General features: G+C 37.5%; 1 protein-coding gene across 1 annotated transcript in view; it reads left to right on the plus strand.

The window, feature by feature from the left end:
- CPNE8 (copine 8) overlaps positions 1-26,374 on the plus strand; it is an 81,384-nt gene that overhangs the window by 2,112 nt on the left and 52,898 nt on the right. Inside the window, exons 2-3 of the mRNA XM_050324121.1 lie at positions 10,873-10,913; positions 16,811-16,857. Of these exons, the coding sequence (XP_050180078.1) occupies positions 10,873-10,913; positions 16,811-16,857 (88 nt within the window). The remainder of the gene's footprint in view (positions 1-10,872; positions 10,914-16,810; positions 16,858-26,374) is intronic.

Here is a 26,374-nt window from a genome sequence, read left to right on the forward strand (position 1 = left end):
GAGAATGCTGAAAATTCTGTAATAATTAGCAGTTGTGTATTCCTAAATACCTGGAGAGAAATGCTTTTATAACAGTTTGGGTCATGATGTTTGTTTTCCTTCATACCCAAAGAGCTGTAGAATCAATTTGGTCACTAATTAACATCAGCGGTTATTAGTGGATAACTATTATTTCTTCTTAGATTTTTTTCTTCTTTTTTTTTTCCCCTTGTTTTCATTAGAGGAGATGAGGGAAGTTCTTCCAGTTTGTACAGGTGGTGTAACTTGGTGGTCGATGCAGCACTGCAGGCTGTTTGTGCCACAAAATAAACTTGTGACTGTAGGCAATGTTCTTTCATGTCTTCTTCTTTCTGTGTGTCTTATTCATAAGGGTAGAATTCTATTCACTTAGCTTTTAATTCTGTGTGGTCTGTCAGCGCTTCCTGAGTTAATCTGCTCTGCATGTTCATGCTGCCAATGTTATCAAAGTAGCCAGGTTCAACACTATGCAGATGGAATTGCACTACTACTTATTCTGCAAGCCAGCCTGGTTTAGCTTCAGGGGAACATCAGGTAGCCTTTAGGAGAGGCTCATCTCATGGGATGAAAAGTTGTCTATCAAAATTATAAAATCCAGGAATTTTTTGAATGTCAGGAGATTTCTTTGTGACTAAAAGCTTTCCATATCATTCCCATGGCTTACTGAATGCCAGCATTGGCTGTAATTCTACGAACGCTAGAAAAGCGAGAAACTGATTTAATTCTAGCTATTGCTACTCAGTGCCTGGCAAATAAAAAGTTAACAATTCTTTTCTGACTCTGTAAGATGTAGTTTATCAGGAATCTGTAGTTTTTGGCTCAATAGCCAGATCTAATATGGCAGAAAAACTTATATGTATCATCCCAGAGCATCATCTGGTGTTGATAGTAGTCCACTGTTTTCTGCATCAATTGTTCTAGTAGCCATCTCCCTCTGTGCCCTGTTGCTCCCTTTGTCACATGCCCTGAAGGGTATCTGTGGTCTGATGAAAATCTTACTGTCACCTGCCATGTGATCTTTATTAGTTTCAACCTGGCATAATTTTTTACAGTTGTCATGTGGTGAAGGACCAAGACCTTTTCCCTCCAGTCAATGTGGAAGAGAGGATATGGGCTGTTCTTTTTCTCCTCTTCTGTTTTCCAGCCTAAAGATTCCTCCTCCTCTAGAGGGGGTTTTGCACTGGATACTGATTATGGACCTTTGAATCTTCTCTTACCAGCTCTGTTTGTAAATTTGTGCTCCTATGTGAGTTTCGGGTAAGCTTCAGGCCATGTCCCTGTCATCCTGGTTTCCCTCTCTGGTGATGTTCTTCACTGATTCCAATCTAGTTAAATCTTGGAAAAACTTCATATTCTGTTCCTGTCTTCCCCAGTATGAATGCAGTTACTATGTGTTGACTGAGCTAGTGCGTTTAATGCTGAGGACACAAGTAGATGGTGGATATTTGTGCTGTGTGTGAACTTAAAGTTCAAGAGGCTCAATTTTTTGTTATAATCTGTATAATGATGATTTCTTCTTATCATGGTTCCTGTGTGGACCGACCTAGTTTTTTTCCTGTAGTGCCTGATTAAGCCATGGCCAGTCTGAAACCTGATGTTAGAAAAAAGGCCAAGTTTCATTTTACATATTAATGTTTATTTATTTACTGAATGAGGAGTTATCAATCAGAATTATTTTCTAGAGAGTAATTTTTTAATATCTCTGGAAAAGTGAAGCTGAGTTTCATAATATTCTGACTTATAGTAGTGTATCAGAGATGACATGGTTATCTGAAAGATGATCAAAGTGTTATAAAATATTGACACAGTACAGGGTCACTGCTAATTCAAAAAGTTTGTTATGAAAACAGTGCTCTGAAAGGCTTTATGCTCAGTCAGGCAGTGTGTCCTTACTGTTCTGGTTTATACTGGGTAGGCTCTACACTGTATTCCCACACTAAGCATAATGTGCATAAAGGCACCATAAACTCCTTGTCATGGTTAATTCAACAGAAATACAATTGGTTGCCCATGACTGTTTTGGATCAGTTCTGTGCTGCTTCACAATTTGTACAGAAATCTAACATTAATGAATGAGCCGAATGGAATTAAGCAACCCTTATTCTCAGTAATTAAGATAATTTCAAGTTTCTTGCACAGAGGAACAAAGCATACTACTTCAGAATTTTTGCTTTTCTTTGGCAGTCTGAAAGTCTTAACCAGCCACTTCCTAGTGGTTGCAGTACCTGAAAGTATGTTTAATTATATCTTTGTTTGTCCTGGGCATTGATTTCTGGCAAGATAATATCTCTCCAGCCAGCATACTTACCTCCTGCTTTTTTTCCTGAAATATTAATAGTTTGTTGGAAGTCCCTGTCGCAGAAAGATACAATGATTAAAAAAAGATAAAATCATAACAATCACAACAAATTATTGAGCTTGTAACTTTGTATAGTACAAAGTACAGAATATAAAATTAATCCTGATTAGAAGTCTGGTTTTTATTTTCCTGCTTGCTCTGTGTATGTGCTTCCAGGTTGGATTAGAAGTTCATGGAGTGGTTATGTGTGACTGGCAACAGAAGGTTGATCTTACACGTTTTTTCTTTGAAATGGAACTGCCTAGACAACCAGCTGGGTTCAGCTGAGAAAAATCACTGTATTGAGAGAAAAAAATAGAAGTGGGTGACATTGTCCTTCAAAATAGTCATGGAGGTACACTCCTGATAGACTGCATGGTTTGGTTTTCACTTGTGTGTCTATATTTGAAATTTAAGCATGCAGCCATGTGACTTCTAGAATTTAAGGTAGATCTTTTGCCCTGTAAATTCAATCTTGGGATTGTTGGGGCAGGCTGTTACAATGGGCCCTGAGATGGGGTAACTGAAGTTCTAGTTAACAGATCCTTTGGGGCAGATTAGAGTGAAAAGTCACTGAATGAGCAGTGACAGGTCATTCATATATGGCTTATATAGCAGGTTTATTTTAGAACAAATTGGTTGCAATGGAAAGGAAATATGTAGCCATTTTGGTTATTATCTAGAGAAATATAACAATATAAAAGTATAAAAATATCACTTAAGAAAATACATAAGGAGAGGAAAAAGGGTAAGAATAGATTGTGGAGAAGAAAGGTATTGCCATCCATGGATCCAGTGATGATACTTAAAGGTTGCAATTTTGATGTCCCTCAGGTGAGGTGATGGTTACAGTCTTGATCTGTTGGAGGTGGAGAAGCCCTGGAAACCAAAAGTTCAATGGGGTAATATATGTTCAGGTTCAGGTGGGAAAGTCCAGCTTCCTCTCCTGGGGAGGGAGTTTTACACTGTCTGATGCAATACTATGAATCATGCACAGTCCTCTGGTGGAAGGCCCCAGAAATGAGTCTGAGGGTAGTTCCGGGGTCTTTGATGGTTTATGACACCATCTGAGACATGACCACTGCTTCTCATGCCTGTGTAGTTGAGCCCTTGTGCTTTATCAGAAGGGATGAATACCTTCAGACTTACGTGTGAATACCTCCCCCGGGGGCGGGGGGGACTTTTACAGCTGAGCCTTATCGGGAGGGAGGACTATCACTGGCTTGATAAAAAACCTTATCCCACCTCGCAGGATCTGCTACTTACCGACCCTTTGGCCTTTTCCCTTATCTGGCTCAAAGACCAGCTTGTGGCAACACAAAGGTGTGTTTGTGCAGTCGTCTGGTGGTGGGAGTGCACCCCCTCTGCACCTGGGTTGTTACGCAGATCAGAGGTTGCACCACCCCACACACAAAAACTCTCCTTCTTCCCTTTGACTGGGGGATGCAAAACTGGCCTCAGCAAAGCACCCTGCTGGTTTTGCAAATCTAATTGTTCAAGTCATTAACCTTTAACATTTCAATCTCTCTCACAGGCCCCAGATTTCACACTAACTGCGCAAGTCTCAGGACTTGTCAGGTTTTGTCTAAACTTGTCTTTGTCTACAAGGAACTTTGTTTGGTTTTGCTTAGCTGCAAACCCAAACCCAGCAGGTTTTTTTCTAGTGACTGGGTGGCTATTCCTTAGTTTCACTGGCTTGTCCTTGTGTAATTGTGTCTTATAAACATGTTTCTTTATACAGATAGTAGTTGCAAGTAATTATTTTCTGTATAATGATGTATTTGTGACTCTCAGAGAATGGTATAATACAGAGGACTGTTGTCATGGTGTGATAGCAGAGGCCTTGCGAGTGGGGGCACATGATGCTGGGTGTGGGAGCAGAGGGTGAAAAGAGGGGCATTGGGATGGCCCCCCCAACTTGACCCCAGCGAGGTAAAGAAGTCACCAGTGGTTGTTACAGAAGTGAAGACTGGGAGCTGGGCAAATCCAAAAGAGCTGAAAGAGGAAGTCTCAAGCAGATGTAATATACTCTGTATAGAATGTACAGTAAATGTGGATGTGAAATGGAGTTGCAGTTGGATGAAGTAAGAACATGTTAGCTCATATGGGGGTCCTCAGAGCGGGAGAAGAAGCCATCAACATCATTCTCCTTTTGAGACCGTCTGCTCCACCCCTGCCACCACTGTAAACTTCATGCTTCTCCCCAGACAGGATGTGGGACACTGCTGGGTGGCTTACTCTAAGACCTTCCCACATCTGAAGCAAACAGTCTTAGGCTTCAGAAGGGGTAAAAGGAAGCCTGGCAGCAGGAAGAGGATTAGGTATGAGGAGGTATGCAGTGACTTTAAGTGTATTTTTATGAAGACTTTCTGTGGTAGGATTACGTTCCTCATTTTCCTTCCTCTCCATCCATCTGAGCAGTGGGTCACCAGCAACAGTTCTACAATAACACAGAAAGGATGAATATTACATTGACGGTATATATTTGCTTTTTAAGTTATTTCTTTGATGTATACCTTTTAAAGAGGTGTTTCAGAAAAAACTGACAAACCAATCTGTATGTGTAACAACACATAAATCATTAACGAAACACTGTATTAACTATACATTCCTAAAAGTCAGAACTCAGAGCAGCATATCTATGGATTTGGATGGTCTGAATGAAAGCAACTTGAAAGGACTGGCGAGCTGACACTAGACTGAATAGCTGTTTTGACACCAGCAGTCCTTAGTGCCATCCCCCAGGATACATCACCAGTAGGTCAGAGCCAGAAACTGTTTATCTGCCAAGGCTTAGCAACATAAATATGGATGGTTCATTCTGCTGGTTTCAAATAATAATTTGGTCGGTTCTGAAGCAGAGTTCCATCAGTTTGTGATATTCCTAAATGGACTTTTTTTATTTAAAGAGGAATAGTCCAAGATTGTGTTCAGGTCTGCTTTATCTGCAGAAGTGTATTTTCATAATCGACTACTTCCTGTCTGTTTCAACAGAATTCCTGGAAAACAATTCCTGTGTTGGTTTTTGTTTGTTTGTTTGGTTTTGTGGGTTTTTTTAAACACCAGGAGTAGTCATCAGTTGAGACTTCATCCTAAAATTGTTTGCATACATCTACCCAGAGAAAGCTTTCTCATGGAGTAACTGCTAGTCTAACCCTTCTTATTGCTTCTCCTTTTCTTTTTTCCCTTATGGCTTCTGAATCAATATATGTTTAACTTGACAATGAAAGTTAGTGGGAGGCTGAAAATTATTTCTTTGTCTTCTTGGAACAGGAAGAGTGAATTACTTCTCCAAAGGTTATGAAGAGGTATTGTGGATGTTTTCTTAAGGTTGTATATCAGAGATATGTTTGTTTTCTTTCTGGTATTTCTAGTGCTCCAAAGAATGGAGACAATCTGAACAGAAAGGTAGAGGTCATCCTAATTGCCTCTTAGTCTGTAGAGCCAGTGTTTTCTCACCTGTGAGCCTATTCTAAGAGAACTAGTTATGTTGACAAGAAGGTAAAATTCTGAGAAATTGTCTGATCTGCTTTTAGGTCCAAAGTGTTTTGAATCTAGAGGCTTATAGCTCACTTTGTGCTCTGACAGAATGCACAAGGAGAGAATAAATAGCTGGGGAAGGGTGACTACTTAAGCTGGCACTACAGCTGAAAGTCGTTTGTGAAATTACTCTGCAGGAAGTCAAGTGGGCTCTTCACTCAAGTGAAGGGCTCTTTGGATCATGTGTCATCTTACCTGGGACTGACCCTGGCAAGTTCAGTAATATGGGTTAAAACTAAGGGGCAGTGACTACTAGGTTAATACACTTATGTTATAATTAGTAGTACAATGGCTAATGTTCTACACAGTAAAACATGAGGAGATGCTTCTTTTTTTCTCCTGGATCTTCCTTGAAAAAGGGGCACGGGCCCTTCACTGACTAAGGGAAACAGAAATGCATTTATTTAATGACCTAGGCAATATTTCTTTTCCCATTCTCACAAGTGTTAAAGCAGTACTATATACTCCTATGGGAACATAACATACTGAAAACATATATTTTCTAAAAATTAAAAATAATTTTGCACGGATAACACACTTCTATGTTTGCAGACTGTTGAGTGCTTTATTTCACAACCTAAGAATCTTTGTATGCACTTAGATGTAATCTAAAGATGAAGAGAAACATAAAACCATAACACTCAGATTCTGACAAATTAATTTGAAGTAAATGACATTTTTATTGTTAAGGACTTCAGAGCTGTTGGAAGCAATGTATAAATAAGTATTTTTCCAGGTTTTTTTAAACTAGAGAAGCAGATTTTAAGCTATTCAAAGCTACTCAGTTCTGTATTACTGTGCCAGAATTCTGTCATTTCTGAAGGGGGAATTTGATTTACTTTTGCTTAGCAGTTGGGTTCAACAAAGGGTTAAATTAAAACAAAAAGCTTACAGGGAGGGAAGTTCAGATATTGATCATTAAAATGAAGTAAAATCTGAAGTAAAGTATATGTGAACAAGGTGAGTAAATGCTACTTTCTAGTGTGTGTCTAAGGACATATGTGTAACACATAGAGTATGTGAGATCTTATGAGGCAACATAGACCGTAATGATGCCTGGTTAGCTACCACTGCTGACTGGACCAGTGAATCTTGAAGGACAGGATTTATACATATAGTTGTTTAGATTAAACACAGTGCAGGACACTTGGCATTCAGAAATGTTTGTTTACTGGGAGGGTGGTCAAACACTGGACCAGGCTTCCTGGAGATGTGATTGATGTCTTTGTTAAAGAGGCATTTTGACAGTGCCCTTAAACAACAGGTTTTAGCTTTTGGTCAGCCCTGAGTTGGTCAGGCAATTGGACTGGGTGATCATTATAGTTACCTTCCAAGTGAAACACTCTGTTCTAAAAAATTTTCTGAAGCATTGGACAGAAACTGTTATTTTCATAAATTTTTATTAAGTTCATGAAACTGTGTGAACAATGTATGTGACTCTGTGAAGTATAGCTAAATATGTTTTAACTTATTTACTGATTACCTTTTTTCTCCCCCCACCCCTCTCCCCAGGAAATGGCTCTCTTTAGACAGAAAAAAAAATTATCACAGCATTTCTAATCTGTCTTGTGCTTTCCACTTTAGACCAAGTAGGTGTTACTGCCATGGCTCCTTTTTCCCCTTAGTCATCTATGCTGTTGCAACCCTTTTGGAAGGTCTACTCCAGAATGGGCAGGTGGAGAATGAATTCCTTCAGGATCTGTGCTGATAGAATAATGCTTTCTGCACAGATATTCCAATACATTTTTTTGCTGTGTGTATTTGATGTGCATGTTTCTCCAGGTAAAAAGATGTGTCATCTTTTTTTTTTTGCCTTCTCATAATTTATAGCAATTCCTTTTCATTTTGCATTCTTTATCTGAAAGGCTTAATGGATGTAGAAAAGAAAATGTACTCACCATGTTCAGTCAAAATGCAAGTCTGTTTCCCTTGATACTTTGATTATGAAAAAGAAAAAGAAGTTTCAGATATTTCTGGTTTCTGAGTCTATGAGCTTTCCTGAGACAAAACAGTGTGCTTCTAAAGAGAATGCTTTTCTCAGGAAAAATGGAAAAAATACACTCTATATTGCTCAGCCTGTGCAGAAAGGGCCATTGAAAATTAAGAGTATGATGACTACTAAAGCTCTAGAAGTACATCTGGTCTTCTTTCTTATTTTGCTGTTACCATTTCTTGTGAGTTTAGATTGTCCTGTGCTTATGTACCATGCAGTTTTTTCATATTTAAAGGAGCACTTTGACTGTTATCCCCCTAAAATGAAAATGCACAAATGAAGTTGAGCAGCCTGTTGAGTTGTTAGGTGATTTAGTGGACAAATCAGACTTTTTCTTGGGGTTTTTTTGGTTGATTGGTTGGTGTTTTTTTCCTGTTGGCACTGATCTTTTTAAGTTCCTTTTGAAATTGGCTGCACTGCTTCAATATCTTGCTAAGTTCTTACGTTACTATTTTGACTGGCTATTAATATTTTGGATGAGCAGGCATTTCTGCAGACTTTGCTGAAGACATTGTTTATTTATGGGAAAATGTGTGAAGGGTTGAATTGAGGATATTGAAAGCTGTATTAGTTCAAACCTGTGAATTGATGACACTTACTGACCTGAATTACAATATGTTTATGTAGAAATGTTCTTAATTCAAGAAGTATTTGAGAGCAGTTAATGGTTGGAGACTAGGAACATTCTCAGAAGTATTACAGGTTCTTAGCTCGTTTTTCTGCTGTTCCCATGGTGGCTGCTTTTTGCAACTGCTGGAATAAAAGTATTAGGATAGACTGAGCTTTACGGTACCAGACCAGTCTTCATGTCAGTGTGTGCATTGGAAAACAGAGGAAAAAAAAGGAACACAATAAGAGTAGGAAATATCCAAAGAACTGAAAGCGCCTTATCTTCGTATGAGAATGACTAAGATGGCATAATCTTAATCTGCAGTGACAAACACTAGCATATCGATTAGAAGGTCATGTATAGTCATTATACAGAGGAATTAAAATAGTTTGGAATTCCAGTGGTGAGTATGGGAGGCCTATCCCAAAATAATGTACTATTTCTTTCATACAACTCTAATTTTGATGTTTTATAGCAATCAATTTTGGGATAATCCAATTCTATTTACCATTTATTAATGGCGTATCTAGGTAGATACATAGAGGCATAGGAGGCAATTTTCAATTTGGATTGGCAGTTCTGATATTGCAGAACTTCCTGTGCTGTCTTTTAAAGCAGTTTGTACTGACTGTTGTAAAATACTGACTTGGATTCGCTGATTTTCCTGGGTTTGTTAATATTTTCATTTATATTTGCACATTTTTGGTTAAGGTGGAATACAGTTTCTCTTAGTATAATTGTTTGCATATACAAAAATCACACTTCTGAATAAATTAGAGAAGTTCTGAAGAATGAGCACATGCAGAATTGAACTTGGCAATACCTAACTTTGTAATACAGTATCTTTTCCTTGTTGAAGTCTGAGTGGACCACTTAGAACACCTATATTGAATAAAATATTATACACTTTTCAGCACTGTTCAGTAGCACAAAAATAATGTGATTTAGATCTGAATGAGAGTAATAAATGGTGACCTTTGGAGACACTCTACTAATTATTAAAGATAATAAGATGTAAGGGATGTAAACTGGTTATTTAATCCTTCCTTTTGCTCTGGGGGAGAATCAAAGAGCTTAGTAGGAATTGTCTCTACCTTACATGTTCTTGAAGGCAGTGGAGATTTTCCATCATGTCTGACCACCTTTAACAATGAAAGGTGGTAAAACAATAGAATAAAGTTCAACTTCTGTGCCCGTGGTGCAGAAGATTCAATTTAGGATTAAACGTGTTTCTATTTGCTCTGTCTACATCAAGGTCAGTTTCAATTTGTAGCAGTGTTTTCCTCATAGATATAGTCTAAATACTCCTGATTATTTCTGCTTTTGCTGAACTCCAGAGGCTCCATGTCTGTCTTAGATTGCAAGAAATTGGAGTGCCCCAAACACTATTGCTTGACTTGAGTGTTTACCAATATTATGAAGACCAGACAATTAGTCTAGAGTGGCGTTTTTGTTTGTGTGTTCCAGTTTGCCTTCTTCCCAAAGGTAAAAGACTCCTTAGTTGCATTTGATCTGTGGTCAACTGTGATGTCTAGAACCATTTTTGACAGAACTGCTATGTATCCACTACATGTGCTGTGCTGCATTTTTGCTGTTAAGTTTAATACCAAACTACCTTACTAAGTTTAATAGCTCTGTCTTGTCCCTATTCAATAGCATCCTGGTTTCAGAACATTTTTCTAATTTCAGAATGTTTTTCTAGTCTGTCAAGATATTTTTTTAAGTTTAATTATTCTAAATTTTTATTTGAGAGAATGGTTTTCTGGTCAGTCCTGATTCTTTAGACTTACTGTTAATTTGAGCCTGCTTATCTGTGTTTGATTCTCAGTTGGCTGAAGTGTGGCTACAATATTGGGACTGCATTGCAAAGAAATTATTATTACTACTTAGTCCTAAGTATTCTGTAGGTAATTAGAAAATTCCTAGTTTTGTTGTGTCCCATGTATGCTTTAGTTTTCATCCGTGACAGATTCTTACAGACATTTCCTGGTGGCTCTGAAAGCTGATAGCCATTATTTTAAGTATAGTCTGAAGTTTTTGGGTTCAACTAGTAAGTTAATCTCTGATAGATAATTGTGATTTAAAGGTATTTTTGTCCTTGATGTTCATCTTACAAGTGCTTGTGGTTGCTTTTCACTTCATGGTATTGGAGTAAATGAGCCACATTTTACTCAAGTCCAAAATGGATAATGAAATGTAAGAAGACTCAAGTGTTAGTGCTGACTGCCTTTGAGTAAGTCATGCATATTAGGAGAGCAGAAAACTAAGCTGGCTCTTGATTAAAACTGTTAAAAATATATATACATTGGTATCTGATTTATGTATTTCACAATTTTGAATACATAAGATTATTTTTATCTTTTTTTTTTATAGAAATCTTTTGGACAGAGATACGTTTTCTAAATCTGATCCAAGTAAGTATATAGCATTTTATAATTTCTTCTTATCATGTATTGAAAATGTGCAAAAGATTAGATTAAAAATTAAATGAGTTGTTTTCTTCAGCTTCAGTTAGGTGCACATTGTGACAATGACTTAGAGTAATTAAGTTACACTTAAATAAGTTGCACTTATCACTTACGTGAACTGGAATTTTAAAGATTGTATTTAATATTGCTTTCCTGAGCTAAATAGTCCCTTACTTAGCAGTCAACCTGAAGTTTCCTAAAATTAATAAATGCAGGAAAATTGAGTTGTTCTTTCTTTTTTTAGTATCTGTTGTTCCAGATCTCTTTCAAAGCTATTAAGCAAAATTCTAAATAATCAAGAAGTGCTTGTTGCTGCTAGTACATAGTGTCTACTAATCTTTAGAATCAAATGCTGAAAAAAGAAATTAAGTTAATTCATCTGTGGGAAACACAATCTTTCCTGATCAAGAGTGGTATGGTGATTCATATGAATTAATGTTTTTAGATTTTTAAGATAGTGACACATGCTTTCCTCATAGGTTGTGTTAAAAATATGACCAAAAGCTTTCCTGCCTTTGAAAAACCTGTGACTGACTGTCTTTCTGTACTGGACACTTTCTAAAACTTCTATCAAGGAAACTGAAATAAAGACAAGATAAAATACAATTAAAATTTAGTTATGTTAGTAAAATTTACCTATGTTAAATGTGACTTTGCAAAATTGTAACTGCTTGAAAGAAGGTTGTTACCCAAACTGTGGGCAATTAAGATAAAGCTAGTTTACGTAAACAAAAGGGATTGTCAGGATTGAAGGCAGGAAGGACTTCTAGCATGTAGCATTGCAAGGGAGACAGAAGAAGGGTGGGGGAAACCTAAGCTGTTTAAAGTGATAAAACTTTATGTAACTACTCTGTAGTAGTAAGAATAGGAGTTAGGTAACCAAATGTCTGTTTGTATAAGGCAGACTTTGTAAAGAGTGTATGTGATAGATAATTTTGAAACTCACTCCTTCAAATGTATAAAAAGCTGTTGTGTTTCTTTACTCGGTGGAATGCACGGGGGGGCAACCCCCCTGCATCTCCCCAGCCGTAATAAAAGTGTGCTTTACATATAGTTCAAGGATTTCTTTGAATCAAAACGAGACCACAAAAAATTTCCTTTTTTTCTGATAGTGTTTGATCAAAGTACTTCTGTAGTGTTAATAGACTGGTCCTTAGATTATGATGTCTTGTGTGATGTTATCTCCCCTACGACTCTCCATTTGCTATTATCTGTAAGTTAATTTTTTTTTTTTTAAGCTTTAGCTTTTCTTCCTTAGGTTACCATGTATTGTGCTTACTGGCATTGGAAATAACCCAAGACTTATACTTCTATCAAGTGTCTGGACATGCAATCATGTCCTGATGGGATATACTTGAATATTGAGTCATGTGACAGTGTGACTCCATTTGAGTACTTCTGTGAGAGTATGTGTCTACATTCTTGAACAAAAATTTCTTGAGAGATACTCCAGAATACCCTTGTGGTGGGAAAAGCTTCTACATCCTGGGGAAAAGCTTCAGGAAGCTAGGATTACCTTTGACATTTATAACCTATAAAACTTTTTTTTTTTAAGAGTAGACATAGGCACTACCATACCTCTGGTGTAGGGAGATCATGCAGATGCAGAACTGAGTGTTTTGCATATTACTGAAAATTTTCAGTTGGCTAAAAAAGACCCTGTTGTGTGGGTTAAGTTGTTTTGAAGAGTGCTCAGTGACCTATTGCCCTGACTGATTTCAGAGGTCTCTTACACTGAATCAAGATGCCTTTGAACAGAAGTGATGTCTAGTTTTTAAGCTCAAATATTATTAAGGGCAAGTGCTTCGAGTTTTTATAAGATAGGGAACTGTATTGAGCATAAACTGCAGGGTTTGAGTAGCAGGGGACTGCAGTGTGACCTGTGTGTGAGAAGGCCATGAACCACCCTGTGACTGTCGCAGCTGGTTTCAGTCAGCTCTGAGAACCATGTAGCAGTTGTCTGCCAGAACTTCTACGAGACAGGGAAGCACACAGTGCCCCCTGCTCAAACAGATTTTAGTAAAAAAGTGTCAGCAGTTAGAGACACAGCTGTTGAAGATACTGCCAGAGCTGCACTTCTGAAGATACACTGCTGGAGGTGCATTCTTGAAAAGAGACACTGCATGCAAAAGGCAGTAAGTACATCTCTGTAGCCTGTGCACAGCCCAAGCCAGGGCAGGTGAGCAAACCCAAATGATCGTGACTAGTGGGTGACCCATTCTGGGGAAGGGACACAAGGAAACAAAGTGGCAGGAAAACCTAAAGAAATCTTAATATCTATCTTTAAAATATTTCTGAGAAGTAAACTAGTGTTTTTTTTTAATGGATTCAGAGTATATGGAAATATTTTTAAAGTATTGTAATGTTGCTTATCCATGCTGTTCTGGTCTATAGTTGGAAGTAAGGCAGGATAACTTTCCTCGATGCCTGTTTTCTAGGACACAGGCCATTCTTAGGCTGCTCTGTATATACAGTAACTTTATCTTGTAGCTAAAAAGATGTCAAACCCAGCATCCAGCCACTTTCATAAGATCCACTTTTAGAGCCACTGAATTTGCAACTACTGAATCTCATCTAAGATAGAACCATGTAGAGTCACTCTGCATGTTGAGGTCTCATTGGATTTGCTTAGGCCAATTCTAGTATTCTTTTCATACTCCCATGCAGTTTTCTAAGGATCTTACTGATAGTGAAAATCCCATTTTATCTTCTTGGTCTTTTTCTCAGTAGGACAGACATGAATATAGCTGACTTCCATATCAAGATAAATAGCCCTCTCCTGAAATTAGGAAGGAAATTCTGATTTCTGTGGTTTTCTTAGGAGGTTTACTTGACCTTTTTTTGATACTGTAATTGCTGCTCAGTATTTATTCCAATTCCGACCACTTCCCTGCAATCTAGAATATTCATGCCAAGAGGAATTTGTCACTTTACCTCCCTAGAGGCAAGTTACAGAAATAACTGTAGAGATATTAGATATAAATGGGATGGACTTAGATAGCCCTTGTCCATGAAGTATTTTAAACAACACTGAAGCCTCTTACTGACAGTTCTTTCTGCTCAGTGAAGTCAAAACAAGTCATATATACTGATTTATGGCAGCATTTGGACCATTCTGCTCTCCCAGTTTGGAGAGTGTTTTTTCTAGGAATATGTTTGAAAAAAAACTTATGGTGGTAGGGTTTTTTTTACTACTTTCTTGAAGAGAATTGAGGTAAAGTAGTGCTTCCCAGATGAGGCAGGAATAAGACCTGCAAAGGAGATACAGATTAATGATTTTGGCATATTTCTCCTGTCTAATGATAGGCAGAATTGTTTTCTTCTCATGCTCTGGTTAGCCAAGCTCAGTCCCTACGTAGCTGTGGTGGCAGCACTGTAGTCAGGATGGAATGTCCTTCTGGAACCCTGTGACTCCTGAGTATGATCAGGAGGGCTGAAGATGTGAAAACTTCCTCTGGGGGACCTCACCATGGAAGATAGAGAAGTGAGAAGAATCTTGTAGCAACTGGAACAAAAAGACCTTAGGGAAGCTCTGCCTAGAAGCTGGTCAGTGAAGAGTAATGGTCGAGCCCTGCTAAAACTAGTACAATGAAAAGATTAAGGCAGCATGGGAAAAACTTCAACTTTATTGTTGCTAAGTCTTCCCTGAAATGGTATAGATGTTTTTTTATGTTTGCAAAAACTGAGGTGGGCAGTGTGGATGTAACAGTTGTTGCTCACAGCTGTTCTTTTATTTGGCTTCAGAAACTAGGGAGCTAAAGTAGTGCCAGAATATTTTTTTTTTTTTAATTTCGTGGTAGTGGATATTTTACAGTTGTATTGTTTTTTTCTTTTTTATTTTCTTCTTCTCCCAGTGTTGCCTTGACACAGGTGTTACTAGATTGGGCTATGAAGATGGTGAAGGGTCTAGAGGAAAAGCTGTATGAGGAGTGACTGAGATCACTTGGTCTGTTCAGCATGGAGGAGACTGAGGGGGGACCTCATTGCAGTCTGCAACATCCTCAGGAGGGAAAGATGAGGTGCAGGCACTGATCTCTTCTCTGTGGTGACCAGTAATAGGACCAAAGAGAATGGCCTGGAGTTGCATCAGGGGAGATTTAGGTTGGATATTAGGAAAAGGTTCTTTGCCCAGAATGTGGTTGGGCACTCGAATGGGCTCCTCAGGGAAGTGGTCACAGCACCAAGCCTGACAGAGTTTAAAAAGCATTTGGACAACAGGCACTGGGTGTGACTCTCAGACACATGGTGTGACTCTTGGGAGTGTCCTGTGCAGGGCCAGGAGTTGAGCTTTGATCTCTGTGGGTCCCTTCCAGCTCAGGATATTATGTGATTCTACAATTCTAGATGTGAAAGTTAGTCAGAACTTCAGTAACCTTCAGAACTTCCTGTAGCTGGTTTTATAGCTTCCATTTCACTGTTTTCTCACATTTTCCCATTTCACTTCATTCTTCATGTAATACACTTCAGCAGTCTACTCCAGAGTGTGCTGTAAAAATAGGCTTTTTGGTTTGGGTTCAGTCTACTATAAGCAGTAACCAAAGCTGAGCACATGATTGCCAAGGGTTTATTTAGAGTAAGTGGAGAAAGACAGACATCTCTAGAGAGGGTTGTTTGGTTGTTTTTTTTTTTTACGTAAAAGCTTTTTTCATCTACAAGACATCTTATTAAAAAAAAAGTGTTAACTTTTAACTTCTATGTGAGCTAAAATATTGAAATTGCATTTTTCTGTTACTGCTCTTATTTGCTACTGCCTAAGGGGATTTTTTTTTGGTGCAGACCAAGTACTTTTCAAGTGAGAAGAAAATGTAGTTTGAAACTTGACTTCATTTCTGCTTTGGTCTGTTGATAATTCTGACTTCATTGAGAACAAAACCAGACCTCTACCTTTATTGTTCAAGGCTACAACCTAAAACAGTATTATTTTTAACTTTCTTTTAAAAAATAATGATTGGCACAGGAAAAGAATTTTCAAGGAAAAAAGTGTTCAAGTATCTGTATTTCCATTGTTTAGAAAGGGGTTGTAGAAGAGTTTCAGGTAAAAATTTGGTTATGGTAGTTAGTTGTAACTAGGTCAAGATGGTAGAAAATAAAGTTTATAGTGCTCCTTCAGTGCAAATGATCTGTACTTATAATAGTCTTTAAAAGACCTGTATCCATCACTAGTCCCTGTGATGAAAACTGCAGGTAAATGTGTAATGGGTGCTGTACTGGAAATACAGATCTGAGTGACACCTGTGGGATTGTTCTGCTTGGTCTTTCACAAACAACTTAGGTCAAAAGCTCAACTGATTCAATTTTTTATTAGGTTTTAGTTTAGAAAAATAAAGTATGTATATGCAAGATACTTTTATGTAAATAATTTGAAGCAGAATTAAGGAAGAAAACCCACAAAGTAATTTATTTCCCCTTTTCACCTTCTATTTCCCCTGTCTCTTTTTTCAATTGGACCCTGATTTGTTTTTATTTTAATACTCTTCTCTCTTGAAGGAAGCATATTTTAGAGTGATTATGCATTAGATTACGTAGAATAACCTGACCATCCACCCTTAAAGAAGACCTGCTTTTATCCAGTTTTAGTGCTAGAGATTGTCAAGTGCTTTGCTGCGGGTCAACCATAAGTGCTGCCTCCTATTTTAGAACTACTCTATTTATTAGCTCATTTCTTCAACAGCTAGGCCATATTGTCTCCAGTCTGGTTAGCCATACTTAAAACTGAGGGAAAACATATTTGGTTGTCCTAGTTACTAATTTCAGCAGCACAAGAGACTACAGAATTAGTTCACTTAATTTAAGGATATGTTAAAATCTGAAAATGACCAAACTTTTTTTTTTTCTTTTCACAGTCTGTGTTTTATACACACAAGCAATTGGAAACAAAGAATGGAGAGAGGTAAGATATGTATTCATAGATGTATAAACTTTTTGAGTATACTTAAGGCTCTTGTTTTTTGCTAGCAGAAGAGGGCATGTCATAGCCTCTTGAATGCCATGCTAAGCAATGTGAGTCCTCTGGGAGGAGCAAGCACTTAAAATATGGTCCTATTAATCTCAATTTCCGTATCTGTATCACATATTTCCATCAAAAGTGAAAACAAAATTAGAGAAAATACATGAGTTTCCCATTTCACAGTCTCCTTGAGATAAATCAAATCAGACTTATCTATCAATCTGGATAAGGTTTGTGAATATCAAAAGGGGAAGACACTCAAACAGTACAAAATCTATGGAAGGACTCAGTTGTGGTGATAGTCAGTGTCAGCAAAACTAACCCGTAGTTGTAGTAAAGATCTACTTTTCCTGTGTAGTGTTTCAGAGAAGGTAGATGCTGATGAATAGAGTATACACCAGGCAACTAGGAAGGCAGAATATTTTGCGTTGCTTGGACTATGTCTTCTTAACCTATCAGTGTAAACACTGGAGAGATAGGTCTTAAGATACGAAATCAAGTACCTCTAATTGGATATCTGCAGCAGATCAACATACGTAGCTTGAAACCCTCTCCCAGTACTTAGTCATCTAATTTTTCACCCTTAATGTTATTCTTTGAAAGAACTGACAGCACTGGGGGAAGGATAGTCATCTTTCTACTGATAAAATGTGATATTTACCTGCTTTACAGAGAGGATTAGTGAAACTGTTCCTCACTACAGGTGGATTGCTGTGTGGCTCTGTGTTTTAAGAATAGAGCCAAAAGTAGAATATACCATCTTACTGTTTTTCCCTGTAAAAGAAAGTAGGTCTGATATTGCTGTTTTCAGAACTGATATTTTATGTGATTATACTGTGTAAAAATTCCAGTGAGAGGTGGCCAGGGACACAGAAAACAGACCTCTTCTCTTATATTTGGTGTCCTTGTCAGTTGACCAGAGAAATGTATTTTCTGCTTTGCTGAAACATGGTGGATGTGGATCACATTCCTCTGATGATTTGTGTGAAGAAGAGTCAGTTTAGGGATTCTACATGGGAATTCACTTATCATCATCATCATGGCTAGGCTTCGCTAATGAAGATTTGAGAAGGGCTCTACCCATGCTTGCTACAAGCGCGCTGATGGCTAAAAAGGCCAATGGAGATAGACAAGTCCGGTTGCAGAAGGCACAGTGGAAAAACTCCCCGGGTGATATCGACGAGATGTGATTCTTCCTGCGTTGTCTTTTCTCCTCGAGAGTGATCCTGCGTGTGTTCTCAAAAGCAGCAGCAGCGTTATAGATGGTGTGTCTCCAGGGTAGACCAATGGTGGTGATCAATATGGCCAAGGCTGAGGGATTGTTTCAGGCAGTCCTTGTATCTCCTCTTCGGGGCTCCTCTCTTGCGGCAGCCAGTGGCAAGTTCCCCACAGAGCACGATCTTAGGGAGGCGGCAGTCCTGCATCCTGGAGACGTGCCCTGCCCAGCGCAGCTGTGTTCTCAGCAGCATGGCCTCAATGCTCGTGACTGCTGCCTGTTCAAGGACAGACGTGTTGGTCACATAATCCGTCCAGTGGATGTTTAGGATTGTACGGAGGCAGCGCTGATGGAAGCGTTCTAAGAGACGCAAGTGGTGGCGGCAGTGCCCCTAGGTTAGAGTGTAGGAGGCTGTGGGGGAAAAGTAGAGAAAGGCTTGTCCAAGTTATGGGAATTCACTGATCTTAATTAAATTGGCAAATGTAGGGGACATACACAGAGTTCTAAATGTTTGGATAGCAAACTCTGAAAACAGAGGAGTCTTCAGACATTCATATATCTGGATGGCTTGGTGCAGTTTGGTAGTCAAGCCTAGATCACTAAAGCATTCAGGTCCTCTTCTGTTCCAGGCTTAAGAGGATTTGTCAGAATTTTGGCTTTTATTTTCCTAATAGACCTAATTGTCTATTTATAGGTGCATATATACATATATATGTTACATATAAATGTAACTTTGAGGAATTTTCATACTTGTCTTGTGTAACTGTTAAAATAAGTACTTACCATTTTTAATATAATAATGGTCCTGATGGCAAAACTTATTGTCACCTTACCCAGAAAATGTTTCATGTGCTTGTTTTGAGGTGACTGGAAAGATTCCATCTGCTTTTGATTTTAACAGATCCAGGTCTGTAATGTGTGTCACCACCTTACAGCTTTCTCTTGTCTGCTGCCATTTTATCTCCTTGACCAATGCAAACCCACCTGAACAGGGCAGCATGCAGTGCTATTTATTGTATTATGTCTTTGAGCTTTTAGAGAGTATCTTGGCTGGGGGATGCATTTTGGCATGTCATTATGGTATATCGTATGCCAGTTTAGAAACTACAGACATTGAAACAGACTTCTGACTTTGCAGTTGGTAGAAAATCTTACTTTTTTTTTTTTTTCTCTTTTAAATCATAATTATCTCTGTCTTGCCTATCAGGAAGGAGATAACATCCTGAGGTCAGTTCATTAGACCTAATTAGGTGTCCACATTAGATCAGATGAATCATTCTTTAGAAATGCCTTCAAGAGATGATCAAAAACCTACACTTTTGACTATGTCACATGTGAAGTTCAGTGAGTAGAATCCATTCCTAGTAACTGTTATGACAGTCAAAATTTAGAGGTTGGCATTATAGAGGGGTTGAGTCAGGGTTGCATTTCATATGTTGTGGTGTATTGTATTTATACCAGTGGTAAAAAAAAAAATTAAGGTGGTAGGTAGAAGATTAGTTGATACATGTATTAATGGGTAATCCTGTATCTTTATTTTTGTGCTTTTTCTGCCTGCAATGATGAATGTTCTAATTCTGCATATGAGTTGATTTTGTTGCATTTGAAGACTCATTTAATACTTTGTTAGCTTGTAGAGGGGGAATTCACCTGGAACTGTTTGGAGAATACAAAACTGAGAAGAATAATAAGCTCCTGATGATATGTATAGACATTAAAGAATGATGTTAAGTCATGGCAACATGCTTTATGTTGTTTATTTCCATATCCTTTTACGCATAGTTTTCTTCCTTCTTTTGCCTAATTGCTTTATTTTGAACACTGTAGAAAATGCTTGGAGATCATGAATACAACAAATCATTTCATAATCTTCCTAATTTCCCTGGCACTCTATTCTAGCAGTGTGCTTTTTATTCCCTTCAGTTAAGCTATGCAGGTGGATCCAACACAATAGTTAAATCAAACCCTTCTTTTAATGAAGGGTAGATGTTTTCTGGGAGCTGATTCCTGTTTACCTGTGGTAAACAAATTCCAGTTTTTTAACCTGGTGTTATTATTGCACTCCAAAATCCTCAGCAATAACTGAAAGTGTTTTGTTCTCAATGTAGCAGGGTGTTGTTTTTTTTTAAAGAATTATCTTTTCACTTACAGTGCAATCATGAGGTATTTCAATTAGTATAATAGGTTACAAGCATATCATCAGAATCTGAATTTTGGTTTTCAAAATTTATTTCCCCTTTTTGAGGACACATTTGAAATATGACTAAGTATAAGTTACTGTTACCTACAGAAACCTTACTGAGAGGAAGAGGAGGAGCAGGCACTGATCTCTTCTCTGTGGTGATCTGTGACAAGACCTAAGAGTCTAATTTATAACCCAGCAATGCCAAGTCCACCACTAATCTGTTTCCCCAAGTGCCACATTTTGAACACTTTCAGGTGATTTCATTCCTTTCTAAGAAGCCTGTTCCAATGCCTGACCACTCTTTCAGTGAAAAAAAATTTCCTAATATCCTAAATGCTATGATTATCTGACTCATTTTATTCAAAGTGGATGCTTTCTCATGTGTATAGTAGTTTTCACTGCAGCATCTACCAATTTGATTACCATTTGAACCATAATAAAACATTCTTTTGGATCTCCTTTGTAGATTTTGAAGGCTATCTAATGAAAGTAACAAAGTTACTGTGGAACAACAGTTTGTATCTTCTTTAGCAGGCAAACATGTCTAGGAATAAGCAAACATAAAGAGGAATGTGGTTTGAAGAGTAAAACAAGTTTCAGTACAAGGAAGCAAAGGAAGAAGCCTATATTGTCCCAGTTGTAAAGAAAACAGATTTTGCTGTTGCATGATATTCAGTTCACTGGAAAGCTTTCTCTGGCAGATTTCTTGAAAGAACCAGCTGTCTGATGGAATTATTCAGTTGGAATTAAAGAACATTATCTTTTCAAGGAAGTCCTGTTTCCTTTCAAAGAAAACAGCAGAAACAAAGCCAAAGCACAATAAAAGGAATCCTTTCTAGTTTTTATATACTTAAAATTGTATGGCCATTACTTAAAAAGCATTACATCATGTGTGCATGCAGTGTACAGATTTCATATGAGTGCCTGCATGTATGTTAGAAGAATGTTGTGTTTTTCTGACAATCTGATTTTATGTATTAAAAACATTATTCTCCCTTTGGGACAAACACACTGCAGAACATGTTGTGACTGTGCTTTTTCTAGTGTGGCGTTGGAAGTTGTGAAATCCTTGCTTCCTTGGAGTCCCTGTAATTCTGATTATTTGATGCTATTCATCATTGTTATTAACAGACTCATTTTAATGGTACTGCATTTCCTTCGCCACTATTCAAGTTTCTTAGTTGTTTTGTTCACATGTAGTGAAGCTAGATTATGAACTCTGAGGATTATCTGTTGTTGAGCATTTGTGTCCATTTTGTTCAGTGCTTTCAATAGAATGTGTTACCTGGAGCTTCCTAAAGAATATTTAAAAGAACCAAGAACCTAGTGATAGTTTAAAGCATTTTTTTCAATTCTTTAGTTTCCTAGAATTGTAACAGAATACTTGGTTCTGACTGTTCACCTTCAAAAAAGATGTTTTAAAAACAAAAGACTAAAAACAATGAATTATTAAAAGATTAAATAATGTAAACTACATGGAAAAATTTAGGCTCAAATTATTTCCCTAATGAAAGACTGAACTAAGGATAATGGTAATCAACTATAACCATCAATACTAAGAACATAAATTTCATAATGCAAAACATTTCTGTCTAAGTTATAGAAAGGTTCAAAAGGTATTAAAATTAAGCTTATTATTTTCAATTAACTTCATATCCTCTTAGGCTGGATCACTAGATTGAGATGATCTAAAGTTAAAATGACTAAATAAATTTTAAAAATCCCTGTCTAGTAGGAGAGCTTGCAAGTATGAGGTGACAAAGACCCTTCATCTTGGAAAAATCTATAAAAGTTTAGTTCTTGATTTTTCTTTGTTGAACTTTTTTTTCCTTTAAATAGTTCTATTATCTCCTGAATGACATTTCTGAATGTATTTGCTTCTTGGCCATGTTAAGATTTTAGGTCTGCACAACTGTTAGTGGGGAAACTAGGCCACATGGAGAACTAATTAATTAGTAGATATGTTATTAGTCAGAAGCGACTGGATTATAGAAGTAACCTGTTCTGCTTAAAAAAGACTATAGTTAATGGGGAAAACAGATTTTAAAAATGCTTCATTTAGTTGAAAAGTTTAAACTAGTGATTTTGAGAGACCAGCATTTTGATGTCATCAATAAGGTAAATTCTCTTAGTAATTTGTCAGTTAAATAATTAGTTGCAGTGGTCTAGTCATAGAATCACAGAACTGTTTAAGCTGGAAAAGACCTTTAAAATCATGGAGTCCAACCATATGTGAAGGAAACGTTTGTGTAGCCCTTGGAAAAAAGTAAACAGACAAAAAACCTGAAGCTTGATTAAAAAACAAAAGAGTAATTTAAAATAATTTAAAGTAAGTACCGCTAAATTCAGTCTCTCTTGAGTTTTGTAACAATCTAAGTATAACTGATGAGAGAGAAAGGTGACAGTGTAATGGCTATTCAGTGAGGCCTTTTCTGGTCTCAGTGTGGTATGATCATCAGCACATTGCATATTTATCTTCTGTTACTGATGTACTTCTTTAATGAATTGTAAATGAGGTCTGAAAGATTTCCCAAGGGTAACATGGTTTTTATAGTGTAAAGTGAAATATTGTTTATTGAAAAAAATGCAGATTTGAAGGGAGGAAAGGTCATTTTGTATTTAGGATTTTTTTTTATTTAAAAAAAAACCAAACTGATGTTTAACTGCCATTTTATACTTTTTTCCTTTTGAAGTAACTTTTCCTTTGAATTCATACATAATTCTTTTTCTAATGGATCTATAAAACTTAAACCCACCATATATGAAATATGACATAATCATGGAACAATTTAGGTGAAAGGAACCGTTGTGTTTTCCAGCCTCCTATTCATCTCCTGTATCTGGTTCATCCTCCTGATTAGGGCAAAGCTGTCTCCAAAATCAGGCCAGGTTGCTAAGGGCCTTTCCCAGCTAAGGTTTGAAATTCTGTAATGACAGAGACTGCACAACTCATTCCAGTGCTTAATCACTCAGCCTGGAAGTCTGTTGCCCTGTATTCCTTCATAATTTCTTTCGTTGCAACTTTTGAGTATTGCAGCTTGTCCTTCTGTTGTGCTATCTGTGAACTGCCTGGCTCTTTCATGCTACCTAAATGCTATTTAGGTAGTAGAGGATGGTGGTGGAAACTGATCTCACCTAAACCTTTTCTCCAAGCTGGACAAACTGATCTCCATTGGCTTTTCCTCAAGTCATAGGCTTCATCCTGCTGATTGTTTGTGAATGTATTTTTATTTTATTTTTTAAGGTCCATTTAATTGAACTGCTTCCAGTCTGTTGATTCAGTTGTATTTAGAATCCCAAACCGTACCCATTTTTCTGGTGGGGACACCACGTGCATTGCATAGAGGGAGATAATTGTTGCCTTTCATTTGTAGATTGTGCTGACCTCAATACAGTGCCATGTGTTGTTAAACTTTAGTGGCTGCACCTTTCCTGCTCAGCCCATACCCCACCACTCAGTCCCCAGTAGCACTACAGGACTTCAAGTTTGTCTTTGTTGAGCTTTGTGGGAGATTCCATAAGGCTGTGTAAATCAGCTGGGGCTTTTTGCCTGAGGTGAGTGCGTGTTTCCACCTCAGATCATGACTTTGGCAGCATAAAGTAAACTTTCTTAGACTACAGCTACCTTTGTTGCTTTGTGTAGGTCCCACATAATCCTGTTACTCTCCTTCAAGCTTGACCTAATCTGAGTATTTACAGAACCACAGTAACTTTTCCTTCTTAGTGATTAAGGAGTTTCCCAGGCCAATTTGCTGAATCTGCACTGGCTTGGAGGTATTTTCATGGATATCTTTGCATATGTGTGTCTTATTCTGTTGGACTTAGTGTGAGAGACTACCACAACTTAATACATGTGTTTTGCTTACTTGCTGTGCCTGTGGTGGCTTTACCAGTTAGAATGCAGTCATCCTTGGATATTCCTTTGGAGGCACAGTCATTTGCTTCTAGAGTAGGTGAGTGTTTATCAGATTTCAGTTCCAAGCATAAATCTCCTCTTTATACAGCTGATTCTCTTTGAGAGAATTTAGACAGTTTGTTGTAAGAGGGCAAATGGAAGAAACAGGACATTTGAGGGAGAAAATGACACAGGTGGGATATATTCTGTTTTGGAACTGCCAAATGAATAGTTCTTGTGACTCCATTGTTTTAGTTTCTTGTGTCTGATGAACTGCTGTTTACTGGTTTGTGTCAGAGTGCGGCTTCTCACTTTCAGTGCATACCTTCAAACAGTACTAAATGCTTAGATATTGCTACATATTTCATTTTATCAGCCATTCCAGCTTTCAGTTTTTCTTGGCTCCAGTATTATTGAATGTTGTAATACATACAGCTGACAGGGGAAGATTTTCTTTATAAACACTGAGATTTACTTGCCCTGGAAAATTTGAATGTGCATAAAATTTGAACACTGTCATTCAGGGGGGCAAGAAAAGCCCTTTAGTCCAGGCAACTATTCCAGCCATACTTATTCCCATAGAAAGGCCAACTTTCTACTTCTGTTATCATTTGTCATTGATTATTACTTGGCCATAATAGTCAGTGTTGGTTCAACATAATGAATTTTACAGGACTCTGACTGTCAACTTTATCCCAACATTTAAGAGAATACCCAGAACCATTTCTCAAGAAACTGACTTTTTTTTTTTAATCCAAAACAAACTATTTGAAGGATCAAACTATTTGTTCATGTTCTGATCTGTTTCCAGGATCGTGTGCATCCTGTGCTACTTCTCAAGAGACTCAGGGATTTTATTTTGAATATCCAGTATCTTCATCACTCTGGAGAGCTTCTTGAGATTTCTCCTTCCCATGTCCATATAATGTTCCCCCTTCCATAGCTATTGTTTTGGCTTAGGAGAGATGAAGAAATAGTGATTGCTAATGAATAAACTTGCTTTCTAAACAATTTGTGCCTTAGGACATAGTCATAAGCCTTCTTGCAGAGGGTGTCAAAGTTCCAATGAGATTAGGGAATCATTCCACCTAGGTTTTAAGAAATGATGTAAAGTCTTGGCAAATATGCTAATTGACACTATACGCTAAATATTATTTATTTTTTTACTCAGAGATGGTATTGTTCATTGGGAAGATAGTTTTGCTTCTGTCTTTTTATAGGAACTGCTAGAATATAGCGATCTCTTAATGACACTGTCCCCAACTGAACATCTCACAGCATAGTGAAAGTGAAGGTACCTGACAGGATTCAAGCACTCTCTGCAAAGATGCAAATCACTGCTGCGTCACTTCCCAGAATTTTTTGTTTTCCCAAGACTTTACAGAGCTGTGTCTTGAAGATGTGTTAACTTCTATGGAACATTTTATTGTACATGAGACCTTCAGGTGGGAGGCTTGCTGTTTTGGAGTGAATCTCCTGCAGTTCGAATGCACAGTCATTCCAAGGAGGATAAGAGTTGCTGACTGTAATGGAGTTTCTTTAAAGCTCACAAATAATATGGCTGGAGTTCTTTGGTATTTATTTTAATAAGAATCAAGGAATGAGAGGCAGTTGCTTACTTTTGAAGGATGAAACAGTGAAGTATGCTCTGTCCTTTCATACCAAATAAATTAAGTATGTAAGGGCTAGGACAGGGAGACTCCTTTGGAAGCTGTGGGCCTCTATGCAGGTTATAGTGGTTCATTCACATCCGTCATGTGAAAACATTTTTAGGAAATATATCTCAAAAAGCTTCAGTTACAATAAGGTTTATTCTTTATCCATGTTTATTGATTTAGTCGAGCCCTGTCAATCAAGAGGTTTGTAGTTTTGAGTCATTCACAAGTCTTTAGTCCTAAATTGCAATTTTGAGGATTCCTTAATGATGATCTTTCAACAGGCTGTCAAAAAACTTTTCCATAGGCTATATTCAAATATTTGTTGATATATTCAATGTGTAGGACAAAATCAAGTGGTCATTTCAATAGTAACTCTTTTTTTGTTTTGTTTTCTGAGTATCTTAAAAGAACAGCTAAAACGAACAAAAATATCACATTGATATTTTGTGATCAGTCATTTATATCTGTAATGTATATAAGCTGAAGTCAATCAAAATTGGTGGGTT

This window comes from Myiozetetes cayanensis, unplaced genomic scaffold (genome assembly GCF_022539395.1).
Source record: "Myiozetetes cayanensis isolate MyiCay16 unplaced genomic scaffold, myiCay2020 scf3, whole genome shotgun sequence".
Taxonomy (NCBI): Eukaryota; Metazoa; Chordata; class Aves; order Passeriformes; family Tyrannidae; genus Myiozetetes; species Myiozetetes cayanensis.